This window comes from Geotrypetes seraphini, chromosome 2 (genome assembly GCF_902459505.1).
Source record: "Geotrypetes seraphini chromosome 2, aGeoSer1.1, whole genome shotgun sequence".
Taxonomy (NCBI): domain Eukaryota; kingdom Metazoa; phylum Chordata; class Amphibia; order Gymnophiona; family Dermophiidae; genus Geotrypetes; species Geotrypetes seraphini.
This window is the reverse complement of record NC_047085.1, coordinates 368,317,043-368,336,684: the sequence shown is the minus strand read 5'-3', so window position 1 is coordinate 368,336,684 and position 19,642 is coordinate 368,317,043. Positions and strand designations below refer to the sequence as shown.

The 19,642-nt window shown below is 37.1% G+C and overlaps 1 protein-coding gene and 1 long non-coding RNA gene across 4 annotated transcripts in view; both read left to right on the top strand.

The window, feature by feature from the left end:
• Nucleotides 1-19,642, top strand: part of DPY19L1 (dpy-19 like C-mannosyltransferase 1) — a 298,312-nt gene that overhangs the window by 53,510 nt on the left and 225,160 nt on the right. For all 3 annotated transcript variants that reach the window (XM_033930604.1, XM_033930603.1, XM_033930602.1), the window contains one exon: nt 7,524-7,611. In XM_033930604.1, the coding sequence (XP_033786495.1) occupies nt 7,524-7,611 (88 nt within the window). The remainder of the gene's footprint in view (nt 1-7,523; nt 7,612-19,642) is intronic.
• Nucleotides 10,750-11,436, top strand: LOC117353960. Its single transcript, XR_004538075.1, has 2 exons — nt 10,750-10,962; nt 11,316-11,436. It is a non-coding gene; the product is annotated as an uncharacterized LOC117353960 (long non-coding RNA).

Genomic DNA, 19,642 nt, shown 5'->3' with positions numbered 1-19,642 from the left:
ATTGTAACTGTATTGATAAAAGTTTGTAAATAGGAAATGGAAATAAGACAATTTTATGGGGACTAAACCCCTTTCCTCAGGTCAGGACAGGATACCATAACAGCAGTATACTGTACTGTCTTGAAGAAAGATTTGGCCTCTGAAAACTAATTGAAAAATGGATTAGTGCAATAAAAAGGTATTTTCTTATTGCTCATTATTTGTTTTATTTCTATTTATTAATTTGTAAAGTGGTGATTGTTATAGGGAACCGCAGGATTTTTTCCACCGACAATCCTAACAGTTTTTGTCGGGCTCTTTATTTACCTTATATACATATATCTATCTCAACCCGTCTCCGCTCCTGACGAAGTGGCGAAACGGAGCTCTGTCGAGTGGTGTATGAGTGAGTGTACTTGTGTATTTGTGTGGTACACGTGTGAATGTCTAGCATTTGCTAGTCAAGTATTTATTATTTACTATCTTTTGCTCGGTGCGTGTGAGTGTGTGTTTATGGTGCTTATAACCTATAGTTAGTGACAAATTGCACTTACATTCTAAATGGTAGGATTTGCATCAGCACTTTATATTTATATTTATATTCTTCTTTATATGTACAAGTGTTCTTCTGGTGCTATAGACTGCATTTGCACTTTATATTTCATTCTTGCTATATTTTCTGCACTTTATATATATTTTTGTGATATTCATTGACCAGGTATTTTTCATTACGGTGCTATAGGCATTTGCACCTTATGTTCCTTTTCTGTTATATGCTTTGCACTTCATATATATATTTTTATACATATTTTTGTGATATTTATTGACCAGATATTTTTCATCATGGTGCTATAGGCTGCATTTGCACTTTAGGTTGTATTTTAGTTACACACTTTGTATTTTATGAAGCACCTTGTATTTTGCATGATTATTTATTTATTAATTATTTATTAAGTATTTATGTATTTATTTTTTTCATTTGCACTTTACACATAGACACTGGTACACCACACATATTCTTTTATATATATACTAGTCTTTAAGCCCGTTACATTAACGGGTGCTAGAAAGCAGCCCCCTTTCCCTCTCCCCCTCCAGTTCCTCCCTGTCTCTCCGTAGCCCCCCTTCTGTCTTCCCCCCCTAAGCAAAATGATCTGCCTCCCAGCACACCCCTCCCCCCCGAAGCAGCTCCCTTTCCCTCTACCCTGCCAATTCCTCCCTGACAGTGTCTCCGTGGTCCCCCTTCTGTCTCCCCTCCCAAGCAAAGCTGTCTGCCTCCCAACACACCCCTCCCCCCCCAAAGCAGACCCCTTTCCCTCTACCCCTCCAATTCCTCCCTGACTGTCTCTCCGTTGCCCCCCATTTTTTCTCCCCCCCAAGCAAAGCTATCTACCTCCCAGCACACCCCTCCCCCAAAGCAGACCCCTTTCCCTCTGGCCCTCCAGTTCCTCCCTGACTGTGTCTCCGTGGCCCCCCCTTCTGTCTCCCCCCCAAGCAAAGCTGTCTGCCTCCAAGCACACCCCTCCCCCAAAGCAGGCCCCTTTCCCTCTCCCGCTCCAGTTCCTCCCTGTCTCTCTGTGGTCCCCCTTCTGTCTCCCCCCCAAGCAAAGCTGTCTGCCTCCAAGCACCGCCCTTCCCCAAAGCAGGCCCCTCTCCCTCTCCCGCTCCAGTTCCTCCCTGTCTCTCCGTGGCCCCCCTTCTGTCTCCCCCCCAAGCAAAGCTGTGTGCCTCCAAGCACACCCTTACCCCAAAGCAGGCCCCTTTCCCTCTTCCTTCTTCCCAGTTCCTCCCTGTCTCTTCGTGGCCCACGCGATTTTCTCTTCTCGCGGTCTGGCCAGCTCCCCTAGTCCCTTGCCACCGCCGCCACCCCCCTTCCTTTCCCGCGGTCGACAAACCTCTTGCCTCCAGCAGCCGCTGCAGCACTGTAAACACGTTGCTTCGCGGCCTCTACTGCCCCGATTTGCTCTTCCATGTCCCTGATGACGTCATCAGAGAAACGGAAGAGCAAATGAAGGCAGTAGAGGCCGCGAAGCAGCGTGTTTACAGTGCTGCGGCGGCTGCTGGAGGCAAGAGTTTTGTCAACCGCGGGTAGGGAAGGGAAGGGGGTGGCGGCGGCGGCAAAGGACTAAGGTAGCCGGCCAGACCGCGAGAAGGGTAGGCTGAGAGGAACCCGGGACCGTGGCAGAGGCTCGTTGCACAGTGTAAATACAGTTGCTCAGTGTGAGGCTTCCTTCGCTCTTCCGGGTCTGCATTCTGACTCCTCAACGCGCCAGCCTGAGCCGGCATAGGCGGTTGAGGGTGGAAGGTTGTGGTCGGAGTTGCTAGGCTGCAGCGGATGTGTGAGTTGTGAGTGTGGGGCCTGCAGCAGCGCGAGGTGGAGACGGAGAGCAGGCTGTGGTGACGTTGTAGGCGCGCATGCGCACTCGTATTTTCCCGACGGACCAGGGAACACGTTTTTTTTAGTGCGCATGCGCAGCCTATCATTTTATTATATTAGATTTATAGTATTTATTATGTTTATTACATTTATTGTTGTTTCTTTCACAAGGTGTGTATTTAGGGACAGTATGTATGTGTTACCCATTTAAACCCCTTTTCCTTGGTGAAAAAAAGTCTATCCAGTTTTGGGAGGTTGTATAATGCAGTTTACATTTTTAGACACATATGGACTACATGATGTATGAGGCAATTCTCAATTAGACTGTGGTCTGGTGCTGGTCACCTCTTGAGATATCGCCTGAGCCAGAGGTCTATGTTTGTTTATGTACGAAGGGCTCATACCGATGTCCATTATTTATTTATCAATCTGCAGATTTGCCCCATCTCTTTAGACTTTTTCTCCCCAAGGATCAGGTGAGTTAGCCAATTCCTTTTTATCTTTATATTTTGCACAACATTAGGGAGCGTATTATTGTTTCTGTGGTGTTGCATTGTATGCAGAGTCTAGTTTCTTGGTTCAGTTTAACTTTTGTCTACATTTTTCTATTGTTAGTTTGTGATTATTCCATATTGGGCGAGGGTGTATCTGTGTTCTGTGTGTATGAAAAGGACATGGCTTTCTGTTGGCATCAACTGTACAAGATCAATTGACTTTGCAGGATCTGGCTTGTTTAGTTTTACAATGCGTGTGTTGGTGTTCTAGTGTTCACTGCAGTGTTTAAGATGCTGCCTTTTCCTAGGTGCACCCTTGTGTGATTCATGGATTGTTACTAAAAATATCTTTTTTATATGGAGGAGGGGGTTGTTAAAAAATGATCAGCTCTGGCTGTCATATATACTAGGTACGCCACTGGATTTAATGACCCTATTCTAACTTTACTGTCGTTGTAGGTGTTGTTCCCCCCCCCCCACACACACACACACACTATAAAGAATTAAATTAAAGTTTTCAAATGACATTATAAACAAATAAAAATAAAATATTGTTAATACATTGCTAATTATTACCTGCATCTTTATCTAAACTGTTTTGCCCTAGCTCTCACTTTGATCTTTATCTGCTACTTTTTTAATTTTGCTGTAGTGCAATCACACAGGTCTCCTTCAAGGCTCAGTAACACTTCTCCATAAATTATGTGGAAGAGGTCTGGAACTGGGGATCACATCTATTTCCTATCCTCAGTGAGACCTCAGGAAGGAACCTAGTGATCAAAACATTATTAGAGGTGCTGTAGAACCGTTTCTTGTATGACTGGATGAGCTATATTTATCTTTTTATTTTTAGTTTAAATTCATGCAGAAATAAATGACTAGATTGAACCTAATGACTTCATTAACACATTTCCCTTTTTTAAACCTCTATACCAGCGGTCTCAAACGCAAACCCTTTGCAGGGCCACATTTTGGATTTGTAGGTACTTGGAGGGCCTCAGGAAAAAATAGTTAATGTCTTATTAAAAAAATGACAATTTTACATGAGGTAAAACTCTTTATAGTTTATAAATCTTTCTTTTTGGCTAAGGCAGGGGTCTGCAACCTTTAAGACATAAAGAGCCACTTGGACCCGTTTTCGAAAAGAAAAAAAAACTTGGAGCCGCAAAACCATTATAAAACAAATCTAACACTGCATATATTGTTTCTTATCTTAATGCTATATACAGGATCACTAAATTGAAAATAAAATCATTTTTCCTACCTTTGCTATTTGGTGATTTCATGAGTCTCTGGTTGCACTTTCTTCTTCTGACTGTGCATCCAATCTTTCTTCCTTTCTTTCAGCCTCCTGTATGTTTCCTCTCCTCCAGACCTCATTCTCTCCCCCAACTTTTTCTTTCTGTCTCCCTGTTCCCCCTTCTTTCTGTCTCCGTGCCGTCCCCCAAGCCACTCGGTTTGCTGCCACCGCAATCGGGGAACAGCCCCCAAGCCACCGCCGTCCCAAGCTTTCCCTGCAGAAGTGTTGCGCTGACCAGCATTCCGCTCCCTGACGTCAATTCTGATGTAGGAGAGGAAGTTCCGGGCCAACAAGGCATTTCTCCTCATTCCATTCCGCCTGAGCCCCATCTCTCCTTGATCCAGCATTTCCCTTCTGTGTCTGTCAGAATTACCATTCCACCTATTTTCCAGCATCACCCTTCTTTGTGTCCATCTCACCTATATCCCTATCTCACCACTTTTTCAGAATCTTCATTTGTCTCTGTCCTTATCTTTACGCCATGTTCACCATTTGCCCTTTCAATGTCTTTATCTCCCCCCACACACTTTTTCAGCATTACTTCTATGTCTCTATTTCACCTCCTCTTCATGTCCCCTCTGTATCTCTATCCTTATTCAGTAGGTCCTGCTTACCCTTTCTCTTCTTTGTGTCACTATCTCCATTTTCAGTTTTCCCCCCTTTTCCTTTGTTACTGCACCCTGTAGCTAGAATCTTTCCACCCTCCCTCCACTCCAGCCCAGCCCAGTATGAAATATTTCCTTTTGTTTCCCTCCCCTCTCTCTTTCTCTCTCTCTTCTCCTCCCTCACCCACGAGTCCTGCATCTGGCCCTCTCCCTTCTACCTGCACCTGGCAACACCCCCCTGCTCCGCGGCTCTCTTCAGCAACTCGTCAGCAGCAGTGATCAAGACAAGCTGCCGACATCGAGGCCTTCCCTCTACGAGTCCCGCCTTTGTGGAAAAAGGAAGTTGAAACAAGCGGGACTCGCAGAGGGTAGGCCCTGACGTCAGAAGCTTGTGTCGATCGCTGCTGCTGAGTTGCCGAAGAGAGCCGCGGAGCAGGGGATGTGGCCGGAAGCAGGTAGAAGGGAGAGGGAGATAGGAAGGCTGTAGATCTCCGGAGCATGACACCGACCCCGGCCAGGATGATTTCTTTTTCAGGCGTGCACCTTACAAGTCCAGCGTCGCGGCGGGAAATAGCCATGCTGAGCAGTGAGCTCAGCACTACACAGATGAAAGCCTTGCTTGCTGATTGGTCCGGCGGCGGGGCGGGGCCGCCGGACCAATCAGCAAGCAAGGCTTTCATCTGTGTATGTGCTGAGCTCACTGCTCAGCATGGCTATTTCCCGCCGCGACGCCGGACTTGTAAGCTGCATGCCTGCGTGACACACTACCGGAGCCGCAGCAAAGGTGGAAAAGAGCCGCATGCAGCTCTGGAGCCGCAGGTTGCCGACCCCCGGGCTAAGGGCTCCTTTTACTAAGATGTGCTAGCGTTTTTAGCACATACAGGATTTTAGCGTGCGCTAAACCCACACTACACAGCTAGAACTAACGCCAGCTCAATGATGGCGTTAAGGTTTAGCGCCTGCGGCAATTCAGCGCACGCTATTCCACGCGTTAAAGCCCTAACGCAGCTTTTTAAAAGGGCCCTAAGTCTTAATAATAATATTGTCATTTATAGCTAAAGAGACATATGATCAAGAAACTGTTTTATTTTACTTTTGTGATTATGATAAACATACCGAGGGCCTCAAAATAGTACCTGTGGCCCCTGGGCTGCGAGTTTGAGACCACTGCTCTATACCATTTAAAAGAGGACATATATCTAATTATTCACTTCTAGAATTGGATACTTAAATTTAGTAAAAATATTCTGGCACAAGTGTCAAACCTTAAAGGAAGTCATATTGAGCATTGGAAAATAATAATTAACTAATAAAAATAGTACACATTTAATTTTCCCCACCACCAAATTTCCCCATTCTGCCCCACCTAGCTACTTTTTCATGCAACCCGGCTGGAAAAAAAATTCTGGGGAGAACACTGTAGTAGATATCAAAAATGTGTCCAAGCTATGGGCTTCCCTAAAGCCAAATTGATTGTTTTCTAAGCAATCATTTGAATCTATAAACTCCACTAATTGTGATAAAACTGCCAGAAATGGTAATACCAAAATTGGCCTGAAATTATACATCTGAGCCAAATCCAATCCTTCCTTTTTCAAGACAGGCCTAACTATTGCTACTTTAAACTCAGGGAAAATATCACCCGTAAAGACTTATTCACCATAAGCATTAAACTGGTGCTATTTTGTCTGCTAACTGATGTAAAATTCCTGATGAACAAGGGTCAACATGTGCCCTAGAAACTGTCATAGTTTGTACGATACTCTTTCTCTTGTACTGATATTAATTCTAGCCATTTATCCTCCTCTCTCTCACAATCCATTCCTTCACTTCTTACTATATCCTCATCAATTAATTCACCTAAAGTTTGTAATTTAACATTCAGGAACTCAGCATGTTAAACTACATCAGAATCATTCACCTTAACTCCAGTACCTGTTCTTTCAGTCAGTTTCTGAACAGTTGAGTATAGCGCTCGTAGGCAGATTAATGTGGTTTTAATTTTCGATTGAAAATATTTACTTTTCTCATCTTCACATGAGCTCAAGTATTCCCACAGATGCAACTCATAACTCTCATATTAATATCCTTCGTCTTTCTCCATCTCCTTCCGATCGGCATAGTTCCCGTCTCGCCTGAAGCATGGGAGCTGTTCGCCAGTTATCAACCTCAGACCCCTCTTCCCTTCATATCTCCTTCTCTGGGGCCACCATGTCTAGTGCTTCCTGCAAAGATGAATGCCAACCTTTCACATCATCATCCAAAAAACTACTATCATCAGAACTAAACTGCCTATGTCATTCCTCCCACAATTTCAAGGCCTCAAAGTGTGGTCTCACCAACATTTTAAGTCTCTCAACAGATATTGTATTACTTCCACTTTGAATAACCATCTCCAGGTGTTCAATACAGCTTCATAAAAGGGAGGGGGGGTTGATTTGTTTGTTTTTTTTTAAATTTGATTCAGTATGGCAATAAACAAAAGTTAGAATTAAATACTGATACCTCCCAGGGTTCTAAACCTAGGGCTCTTTTTACAAAGGTGCGTTAGGGCCTTAACGCGCAAAATTGCGCGTGCCAAAATGCCACGCACGCTAGCTTCTACCGCCTCCTCTTGAGCAGGTGTTAGTTTTTTGGCTAGCACGCGCTAATCCGGTGCGTGCGTTAAAAACGCTAGCGTACCTTTGTAAAAGGAGCCCCTAGTCAGTATTAACTGTTAATTGAACACTTGAAATGTACTACTTTTCATCTGTGACTTTATTTTACAGGAGCCACATATCGAGCCTCTTTGAAAATGATCGTAATTTTTCTCACCTTTCTGCACTTGAGCGAGAAATGGCTTTTCGCACTGAAATGGTTAGAACATTTTCTTGTATCAATTGTAATGAAAAAATAAATGTCATTTTATTTTTAATTAACAACTACTGTGTACAGTGGGATAAGATCTGAAGTACTTTATTAAGGGGGTCTTTTACTAAAGATTAATGCATGCTTTCTACCACAAGACCCATTTTATTCCCATGGGCTCTGCTGCACATAGAGGTCCTTTTACTAAGGCGTGCTAGTCGTTTTAGGATGTGCTAAATACTAATGCGTCCATTATATTCTATGGACACATTAGCATATAGCGCGTACTAATATTTAGTGCACGCTAAAATGACTAACACGCCTTAGTAAAAGGACCCCATAGTAAATAAAAGACCCCTTAAATATCACCTTTCTTTTATGAAATTATGTTAGGGGTTTTTTTTTATATAGCAGGCCACTGCAGTGAAAGCTCTGACGCTCAAAGGAATTCTATGAGCTTCAGAGCTTTTACCATTGTAGCTGGCAATAAAAAACCCTAACGCAGCTTCATAAAAGGGGGTGGGTGTGTTCTTAAATGTTTTAATTACATTAGTTCCTTTTTTGGATGGTAATCTCACATTAGTTACTTTTGGAAATTATCTATTGGTAAATTAACAGGAAATATTTTAAAAAAATATATTATAATGTTTGGTTTTATTTATTTTAAAAATTTCTATACCATTTTGTATTAAAATGGTTACATGCATAAAATCTTAAAACAGACTAATTCAAGTAGAAACAGAAGGATTCAATTCTTACAACAGAAAGATCAATGTTTAGAGAAATGCATCCACAAATAATTGTGCTTTTAACAATTTTCTGAATGATCTCCTATCACTGCATTTCCAAATTTGTCCTACAAGGGTATTCCACAATTTCACTCCTGCAAATGAAAAGGTCTTTGCATTGGTTTCAGCATATTTTAGATTAACATGTGCTTTCAACAGTGCAGAATTTTCAGAATGCAATGATCTTGTTGGTTGATAACTAGACATATTGCTCGTGAAAAATTCCGGGATTGTGCCATATAAAAATTGGTGACAAATCATAATTGCTTTGTATTGGATTCTAAATACAACTGGCAACCAATGCAATTGTTGGAGATATGTTGTAATGTGATCATATCTTGACGTTTCTGTTATCAATCTAGCCTCGGCATTCTGTACCACTTGCAATGCCCTGCACCTGGTTTTGGTTATTCCCAGGTACAGGACATTGCAATAGTCCAGCCACGACAAGATCATTGCCTTTACAACAGCACGAAAGTCAGATGGGGAAAGCATTGGCTTAATGATATGCCTTCACCTTTATTTGAATTTATATTGGTTTGACTCCTAGAAATAGATTTTATTCCTTTTTAATAGATAAGTCTATACCTTTTATTTTATTTTTATATTGGTATCACTTTTTTATATAAGATGATTTTATTTTTTATAGATTTGAATAAATTATTTAACTTATTCTTTGCCCATTGATATTTTTGTTTTTATAAATTGTTTTTATAAGCAGTAGTTTTAAAGAAATTTTTAAAATATATTATATAATTAATCGAGATACATTTTATATTCCCCCCCCCCTGCCTTTTATAAAAGCTTAGCACGGTTTTTAGTGCCGGCAGCGGCTGTAACAGTTCTGACGCTCATAGAATTCCTGAGTGTCCTAGCTGTTACCGCCATGGCCGGCGCTAAAAGCCACGCTATCCTTTTGTAAAAGGAGGGGGGAGATAAGTTTTGTACCCCAGTTGCTTTAAATAATTTTTTGTTTTATAATAATCTCAATTCACATATCTTATGATGATACATTATCACATTGTTTACAGTTCATTATTAAATTCATGTTATGTTTTTTCTTTTAATTCATTTGAAGCATTCCTGCTTGTCTTTATAAGATGTTTTGTTATCGCCTAAGACATAATCCTAATGCATTTCATACCCTTGGCACAGTTTGGGGTTCTTTTATCAAGCCGCGCTAGTGGGGTTAGGGCGTCGGACATTTCATCACACACTAACCCCCGCAGCCAGATAAAACACTAATGCCTGCTCAATACAGCCGTTAGCGGCTAGTGCAGCAGGCAGTTTAATGTGCGGTATTATGCACGTTAAACCCCTATCTCAGCTTGATAAAAGGACCCCATAATATGACTCCTTACTGATTCCGTTTGGTTTTTCACATATTTTTCTTTCTTCATGATCTTACACACATTGCCCTTTGTTTTTATCTCATAGCTACACTTCTCATATCACCTCTCATTTTTTTACTGCAGGGCTGTTTGTCGTTCAGTTTCCTATTCGGACTTTTTACTTTTTGCCCATCTTCATTTCATGTTTATTTGCATTTTTCACCATGGCTTTTTATTTGATTTTCATTAAACAGTTTTACTCTCATTTTTTCTGCAGTATTTTGGCTTTCCTGCATTTCCGTAGCTAGTCGTCATTTTTTTTGATGTCATCGACCTAGGTCTACTTTTGATTGTTTAGTCCATTCCCATCCTGTCTTTCCACAATTGCTAGAGGAGCTCTGGCTGCTACGTTTGGTATTGGTCCCTTGTCATCATCGACCTAGGTCAACTTTTGATTTTTTTAGTCAGTTCCCATCCTGTCTTTCCACAATTGCTTGATGAATTTATGACTGTCTTATTTTGGTCACACTGTCAGAAGAGAATGATCGTTGGAGAAGGACATTATGTTTGGGAAGATCAAAGGAACCAGGCAAAGAGGGCGACCTGCAATCAGATGGCTGGACATGTTATAAATAGTCATGGGAATGACACTGGAGGACCTTACCAGACTAGCACAAAATCGATCTGTAATTCATCAAATTGCTAGGACTTGATCATGAGTCTTTGGCACTTAACTCACTAAAGTTAACTGCTGTCATCACATTCTCCTTCAACAAATTCCAGAACTTAATTACCACATTGAGTGAAGAAATATTTTCTTGTTGGTTTTCAAATTTTCTTAACTATGGAACAAACTTCCTCCTATTTTAAGGGATCCTGGTCCTTTTCAACTTTTTTGTAAATTTTTAAAACTATTTTATTTGCCAAACACTTTGGAAACTAGTCATATTAATATTTTCTAATTGTTACTTTTTAAAGTATATTTTTAGGGGCGTGGCTTGGACGCGAATGCTGACGGTTGGGTGAAGGAGAAGCTCCGTAAAAAAAAGCTTATTTTGCAGAGATTACTACAAAAAAAAGTAATTTCCTATGATCTTGATGGTGAGATGATTAAGGTCTACCTCCTAGGCTGAGACGGAGAGGCGTTTGAGAGACGAAAAGATCGAAAGTAAAAGTGCCGTTTTTGTATCCTGAGAAGTGAGGTGTAAAAAACGGGAGATTGGCGGAGTTTGAAACTGCTGGTGAGCTGCCTAGCAACAAAGATAAAAATTTTCTTTGTAAATGGTATATGAGGAGATTAGTGCCTGTTATGCTGTGGAGGTAAGCTATTTTGAATGGCTCTCCTCTGCCGGTGATGAAGCGAGATTTGCTGTAGAACATACTTGGCAACGGTTTTTTGGAGCCATTTCCTCGCTGCCAATTTCGAAAGAAGAATTATGAATATATGACTTTATTTCACTGTGAATGATTAATATAAATATAATATAAAAGTAAATCTCCTCTGCTGAAATTGAAAAAGATTCAAATATAAAAGCTTGGGCTGTGAGAAAGATTATAGAATAAAGGATTAACGGTTTTTTTTTTTAACCTGAAGAAAAGTAATATCGAGGTAATTGAGAGGCGCTGAAAACTGATAAAGACATATACTTCAAGAATACTGGACGGAGTATTGCTCTCCTCGGTAAGGGCTGCGATTGGGCTTATAAGAGGAGAGCCGGAAAAATCTTTTTCAGCGCTGATGCAAACTGAATAACAGAATTAGTAAAATAAACCTGTAAAAGATTGACCAGCCATATCTAAAAAAAAAGAAAACCTAAGGAAAAAAGAAAAGGCTGTTAATTTGAGTGTTATTGCCTTCATAGAGGCTGAGATAAGGCATGAAGGAGGAGAAATAGAGAGAAGGACTACTGACATTTTTTTTTTTTTTTTTTTACTCACAGCAATAGAACTCGAGACAAATAATTGACAGTTGCTCTAAGAATACTGAAATAAAAGTCTTGAGTCTGTTCTAAATATAAGATTGAAACAGATAACTAAGAAAAGAGAAAGGCTGAAAAAATTTTTGTCTATTTTAAAAGATAAAAACAAATCCTGAAAGAAAATTACTCACCATTATTTTCTTTATAAAATTGATATAGCAAAATTGTAAAAACATAAATTGAAGACTCAAAAGAAAAGAGACAAGCGGCAAAATATTGAAACTGATACAAAGAGACAGTGAATATAAGCTGAGATAAAGAGAAGAGAAGAATAACAAAAGATGACATCTAAAAAACAACAAAACAAATGTGATTCAGAAGCAAGTGGTTCCGGTATTGCTAGCAGCAATAAAAGATCAAAACCAGAGCCAAATAACACACCCTCAAAAGTTCCGTTGCCATCGGATGAAAGCCCCGACGTCTTGGAAGAGTTGAGACAAATTAAAGAAATAGTATTAGACAGCAATAAAAAACTAAAAAAAAGCAATTGAAGATGCTGCACTTCTCACCAAAAGAGTGGATATAACTGAAAATAGAATAAATGACCTAGAAAACAATACAGAACAATTGAATACAGACATGAGAAAATCTAAAATAATATGGAAAGAAGTTGAAGAAATTAAAAGAGACTTGGAAGACAACCGAAATCGAGAAAGAAGAAATAATTTAAGGATCATCGGGATTCCAGAAGGGGTAGAAAAAAATGACCCTATAACATTCCTGGAACAATTTCTACCTAAAATACTACCTTTAAAATTCAAAACGGCATTAGAAATAGAAAGAGCACACAGAATACCAACACGGAATAAAAACCTTCAATCAAGACCAAGAACTTTAATATTTAAACTTTTGAGACACCAACAAGCAGTAGAAATCTGCCAACTCGCAAAAGAAAACAAAAACCTCAAATGTCAGGATGCAAGAATCCACATTGTCCCTGACTTTGCAAAAGAAACTGCATCAAGAAGAAAACAATTCCTAGACATGAGACCCCAATTACGAGCTCTAGGGGCAAGATATGGCCTTCTTTATCCAGCAGTAATGAAAATCACCATAGCCAACAAAACTCAAAACTTTTCAGATCCTACAAAACTTCAGGATTTCCTCGATCAATATGAACAGCCAATGACCTCTTAAACAAGAACTTAATATCGAATACTATATTTGTGTTTATATTTATATTTATAATTAAATTAATAAAACATGAAGATTAAATATGAAATACAAATATAAAGTTCGATACAGAAACAGAACTTTCAACATCAACTGAAAAGAATTGGAAGAACATGGAACTATGATTTGAACTGCAAATGTTATATCTTATACTAAAAGCCGCACAACGGTTTTTGTAAAGAGAGGGATTACACTTCTGGATATGATAGTTTACTACTCTTTGATCTAATATTCTAACAGAGCAACTAATAACTATTTTAAAAAGAAAAGATTAAAGATAATCTCCTGAAGGTTGGACTGTGGAGATATCTGCTCATCCTTTATGACTGCCTTCAAACATATACCTAAGCCTTAAAAATATAAGTTATAATATTTTAAATACAATTATTCATCATTTTGAATTATCTTATATCTAACGGTACTTATGATTTACATTGTTGTCATATGTAATAATCTCCTTAAAGAATAGGGAAAAAATTTAATTCATATATAATATTTAAAAATGAAAACATCTCTTGATACCACTTAGAATTCACTGTTAGAAAACATTTACTTTATTATACAATACAAACCAAAACATAATAATAAACTCAAAAAATAAATTATACATTGGGAATTTATAATAGAATAAAATAAATAAAAACATCTCTAAAAAGGGAAATAAAATTAAAAAGATAAAATAAATAATAATGGTAGTAAATATAGTTATATATTGTAATAGCTTGTAGGAGTTATATACACCTAACCTCAATATGCGTATCCAAGTGGTCATATTAAAATGGGGAGGGAAGGGAGGGAAGGGAGGGAAGGGAAGGGGGAAAAAAAATAGAAAATGGGGTAAAGAAGAAAAAGGAGATATTCTAAAATATTTTAAATACCGGGAAAAAAAAATTTTTAAGGAAAATAATTCACATAATTTTAAGAAAAATATATCAAAAATACATAAATGGATCTTAAAATAATATCCTTAAACGTTAATGGTCTAAATCATATGATAAAAAAGAAAAAAACACTATTATTTTTAAAAAGGCAAGATGCGGATTTATGCTTTATACAAGAGACCCACCTCTCAAATATTGAATCTAGTAAACTACAAGGAGGTTGGGTCAAACATTGTTTTTTCTCACCAGCTACAAAGAAAAAAGCAGGTGTTGCTATTCTGGTAAATAAAAAATGTACTGCTACATTCAAATTAAAGACAGCAGATATTAATGGAAGATGGATAATTGTGGAAATGAATATGGGAAATACTACCATGACGTTGTTTAATATATACGCCCCTAATTCGAACCAAAATGAATTTTTTAAAACTCTCCAACAATTGATTTTACCACTGGCTACTTCAAATCTAATAGTAGCGGGGGATTTCAATGCTGTTATGGATCCTATATTGGATAAAAACCCAAGTAGATATATGAAATCAATGGGCCTAGATAATTTAATACAAACTTGTGATTTAATAGATATTTGGCGTATACTTCATTTTGATGGACGGGAATTTTCATTCTGTTCTCATGTTCACAATTCTTTTTCAAGAATAGATTATATATTTATATCAAAACATCTAGCACATCAAGTAACAAAAGCTGCCATTGATCCAATCATTTTATCTGATCATGGTGGAGTATGGATTGAAATTAAGATCACAGATCAAAATACAAATAGACCAATATGGAAGTTTGATAATACATTGCTTGCTGATCCAATATTCTGCGAAAACTTTCAAATAAAAATGAAAGAATTTTTCCAAATAAATGATAAAGATGAGATCTCTAGAGAAATATTATGGGATGCATTTAAAGCATCAATAAGAGGACAAATTATTTCTTATTCGGCATATCTTAATAAACAAAATAAAAAACAATATACTAACTTAGAAAAAGAAATAAAAAATTTAGAATTAAAACTTATAGAAAAATGGGAGTATTCTACACAACAAGAATTGATAAAACTTAAAGGTAAATACAATGAAATATCATCAAAAATGATAAGAAAAGATTTATTTTCTCAGCAGGCACTGTATTATGGGAACTCAAATAAGTTGGGAAGAATATTAGCAAATTACCTAAAAGTGAAAAAAAAGAAAACAAAAATAATTGCTATAAAAGATGAAAAAGGTGATACACTAACAAAAATTGAACCAATCTTAAAACAATTCTTAAAATTTTATAAATCTCTTTATTCTTCCGAGACTTATTTAAATAAAGAAAAAGAAGGTTTAGAATTCTTGAAACTATTAAAGGGTCCAAAAGTTCCTGAACATATAAAACGAAGTTTAGAAGAACAAATATCACTAAAAGAATTAGGAACAGCTTTGAAATCCCTTAGAGTTGGATCCGCTCCAGGTGGTGATGGTTACACAGTGGAATTTTATAAAACATTTCAAAATTTTTTATTACCCTATTTATTAAATCTTTTTCAATATCAACTAAATCAAGGTTGTACTAAAGGCACTATGGCAGAATCATTAACAATAGTTTTACCAAAGCCAAATAAAGATCCCACTTTGGTATCAAATTACAGACCAATTTCTTTAATAAATGTAGATGGAAAATTATTAGCAAAAATACTTGCGTTAAGATTGGCTAAAGCTCTTCCCCATATTATAAGTATGTCTCAAACAGGATTTGTTGCTCAAAGACATTCATCTCATAACACTAGATTAGCTTTCCATATGTTATACTTAACAAAAAAAATGAACGAGCCAACTTTTGCTGTTTCTTTAGATGCAGAAAAGGCTTTTGATAGAATAGAATGGACATTTATGTATCAGACATTGAATTGGTTTGGAATAGGTCCTGGATTCACACAAATGATACAAACAATATATAACTCCCCTTCTGCTAGATTATACATTAATAATACGTTTTCAGAAAAATTTAATCTACAAAGAGGAGTCAGACAAGGATGTCCTTTGTCTCCTTTATTATTTGATATTGTTTTAGAACCCTTAATATTAGCAATCCAACAAGTAAAGGAGATACAAGGTATACCTCATTCAGATAAAGAATATAAAATATCAGCTTATGCTGATGATTTATTATTATATTTGAGGAACCCAGAATCTACCATTCCACATTTACTTGAACTGATTGAAAAATTTGGAAAATTTTCAGGATATAAGATAAACTGGAACAAATCAGAAGTACTTCCATTAAATATACATTGTACAAAAGGTTTATTTAAATCATTCTCTTTTGTTTGGAAAGAGGATGCAATTAAATATCTTGGAATTTGGATTACAAAAAATTTAGATGATACAATAAAAATTAATGAAAAAAATTTATTACAAAAAATAACAGAGATGTGTGAGCAATGGAACCCTTTACACTTATCTTGGTGGGGAAGAATACAAACTGTTAAAATGATGATATTACCTATAGTCTGTTACCAAATGGGAATGATACCAGTTTTCTTCCAAAATTCTTTTTATAAAAAATTAAATAAAATATTGACAAAGTTTATTTGGCTTGGGAAAAATCCCAGAATTGCTTTAGTGTCATTACAAAGACCAATTGCGGAGGGAGGGGTAAATTTTCCCAACTTCTATAGGTATCATCAAGCCTATATTTTACGTCAAGGTATGTATTGGATCCTCCCAGAGCCCACTATAAATATTCCAGATTGGTTCTGGTTAGAATGGAGACTTATGTTTCCATTACGTCTTAGTCATGTAGTTAGTATCATGATGCCAAGGCTATACAAAGAACATAAAATATTCATGGATACATGGAAAACTTTAAGATACATAAGTAATCTAACTCCTATTCCAATTAGTAAATCAACAACTCAAACAATTTGGTTAAACCCCAAGATCAAAATAGGCGGTTTCAAAATAATCTGGAAAAACTGGATGACAGCAGATATTCGTATTTTAGACGACATAATAAAAAATGGTAAAATGCTGGAATTTTCACAATTGCAACATAAATTTGATCTTAATAAAACACAATATTTTAGATGGTTGCAATTGAAGCAATCCATTCAGGTAGGGTTCCCTGAATGGAAAAATCTTACTAATTATCACAGCTTGGAATTCTTGTGTTTCCAGATAAACTCAATAGGACATGAAGCTGCACAGTGGTATAAATTAATATCCGGATATATAAATAAAAAACCTAAAAATGGTCTTAGAGACATTTGGAGCATTGAGATAAAGCACCAAATTAGTGCATCTCAATGGCCACGACTTTGGTCTTGGAGGTTAAAATGTACGGTATCAGCATCTATGAGACAAACTTGGTTTTTTCTTTTACATAGAGCTTTATGGACCCCTACACGTTTACATAGAATTGATAGCTCTAAATCTAATAGATGCTGGCACTGTCATGTTGAAATTGGGACATTAGACCATCTTTTATTCTTCTGTCCATTCATCTTAACATTCTGGAAATCAATTTGGCCTCAAATAAATAGGATGTTAGAAAACCCAGTAGCCTTGACATATGATACTATATTATTTGGAACAACAATGAGAACAAAAAGTCAAATATCATCAAGTAATAATAAACTTTTATTTATTTTAACTGGAATAGCAATACAACAAATCACAATTAATTGGAAAAGACACGACAGGTTAAATTACACTTTCTGGTGGAATTCTGTTTGTCATATATATAAAATGGAACTTACTATAGCAACACAAAAAGGATATATTAATAAATTTCAAAAGATATGGAGACCATTAACAGATTTTTGCAATGAATGATTAACTTTTCCCAAGATAGAAATTTGATTGGAGGGGAATAGGGTGGGACTTTATTTTTGATTTTTACACACTATATCAATGTTAAATGAATATACAATAAAGTTGTTTTTAAATATTATTGATTGAATGGGAGGGAGGGAAGGGGGATTAACATATTCAAAAGAAATTATAAAAATTTAGATTTACTGCATAATATTATAAATTTTGTATAAAATTAATTTTCTAAAAAATGTTAAACTTGATAATAATAAGTGTGTTTTATCAAGTGTATATGTTTAAGTTTCTAATAAGTATATTTGAAACACTTGTTGTAACAAAAGAAAATGAATAAAGATTATAAAACAAAAAGTATATTTTTAGTTACTGTTAACCAAGTTGAGCTCTTTTCTGGCTGAAGACCCGGTATACCAAACTAAGTTTTAGTTTAATTTAGTTTAGATGTGAATCGCTTGTTTATTCTTTCTAAAAATACTAGGATTAGGGGGGATTGTAATGAAGCTATTACCTTTTCCACTCCACTCAGTATTTTATATAGAACTCTATCATATTTCCCTTGAGCCATCTCTTCTCCAAGCTGAAGAGCCCTAGCTGCTTTAGCCTTTCATCATAGAGAAGATTGAGGTACGGCCATACCATAGAGCAAGACAAAGGCAATATAACATTTTCATCTTTGTTTTCCATTCCTTTTCTGATAATTATTCCTAACATTCTATTTGCTTTCTTAGTCGCCATCACACACAGAACTGAGGTTTTCAACATATCCTTAGCAGTGATATCTGGATCCTTTTCCTGGGCAGTGACTCCTAATGTGGAACCTTGCATCATGTTAGCTATAATTTGGGTTCCTCTTTCCCACATGCATCAATTTGCTCTTGCTCACATCATCTGCCATTCCCAGTCTCCCAAAGTCCTCTTGCAATTTTTCTTGATCCTCTTGACAATTAACAACTGTGTGTCATCAGCAAGTTTAATTATTTTACTAATTATTCCCATCTCTAGATCATTGATAAATGTGTTAAAAAGCTGTAGTCCCAGCACAGACCCCTTCGGGAATTCCACTATTTACCCTTCTCCATTGAGAATATTGACTATTTAAACCTACTCTCTGTTTTCTGTCTTCAACCAGTTCTTAATCCTTCCATTTATTGTATCAGTCAATCATGAAGCATAGCAGTACGAGTATAAAAAATATCCTGGATAAGATAGAAGTCCTGTCAATTTCTCATCAAGATAAATGTAATGATTTTAGTTCATCGGTGGACAATGGAAGAGCATAAAATGCATGTGTTCAGGTAAACCTATGATGACAGAAGCATATAGAGCTTCTGTCATGTGTATTAGGATATAGTGGATTTTTCATCCCCTCTCTGCCACCTCATGTGACCTGAGGGGCTGAAACAGGATATTCAATGTGCATTTCTAACCCCTGAAGAAGTGTTATTCTTTGCTCTCGTTCCCATCATCACTAGTAAGGACTTTGCTTTGAATTCAGGCAACAGAGTACCCAAAAGTCACATCCAGTTCCCTAGCAAAAACATGGGATGGGTTTTTTGGTAGATGGCACACAAAGTTTGTGTTCCAGTTTCCATTCCAGAGAACTTTCATGCTGGAGGAAAGCCAAAGTTTTTTGTGAACCCTTGGTCAAATATAGCCTCAGATTCTTAGGTTCTTAGTATAAAATGGAATGAATACAAATGACACTGTTTGAAAACGCTGTCAAACTGCTCACTATCCGTGTTATGGTCAAATCTGCAGCAACAGTATGTACTTTTAAAGAACTACTCCCTTTTAGAAACTTTATAGTTGAACATGTTCCACAGAGGGAGAGGAAGCTGGAGCTTTTTCAAAGTATTGTCTTATCCTAAAGAAAACAAAGGGATTTCAGAAAAGTTAGGTACAGTTGGTAGTTCCTTGCCCGAGAAGGTTTAGAATCTAATGATCATATTTAGCAAGCTGTGTTTAACGTGTTTGGGTGTGTAGTTCATATTAAGCACATAGGGATATGTTTACTAAAAAGAATGTTAATTACCGCATGAGTGCATGCACATTAGGGAATCTTTC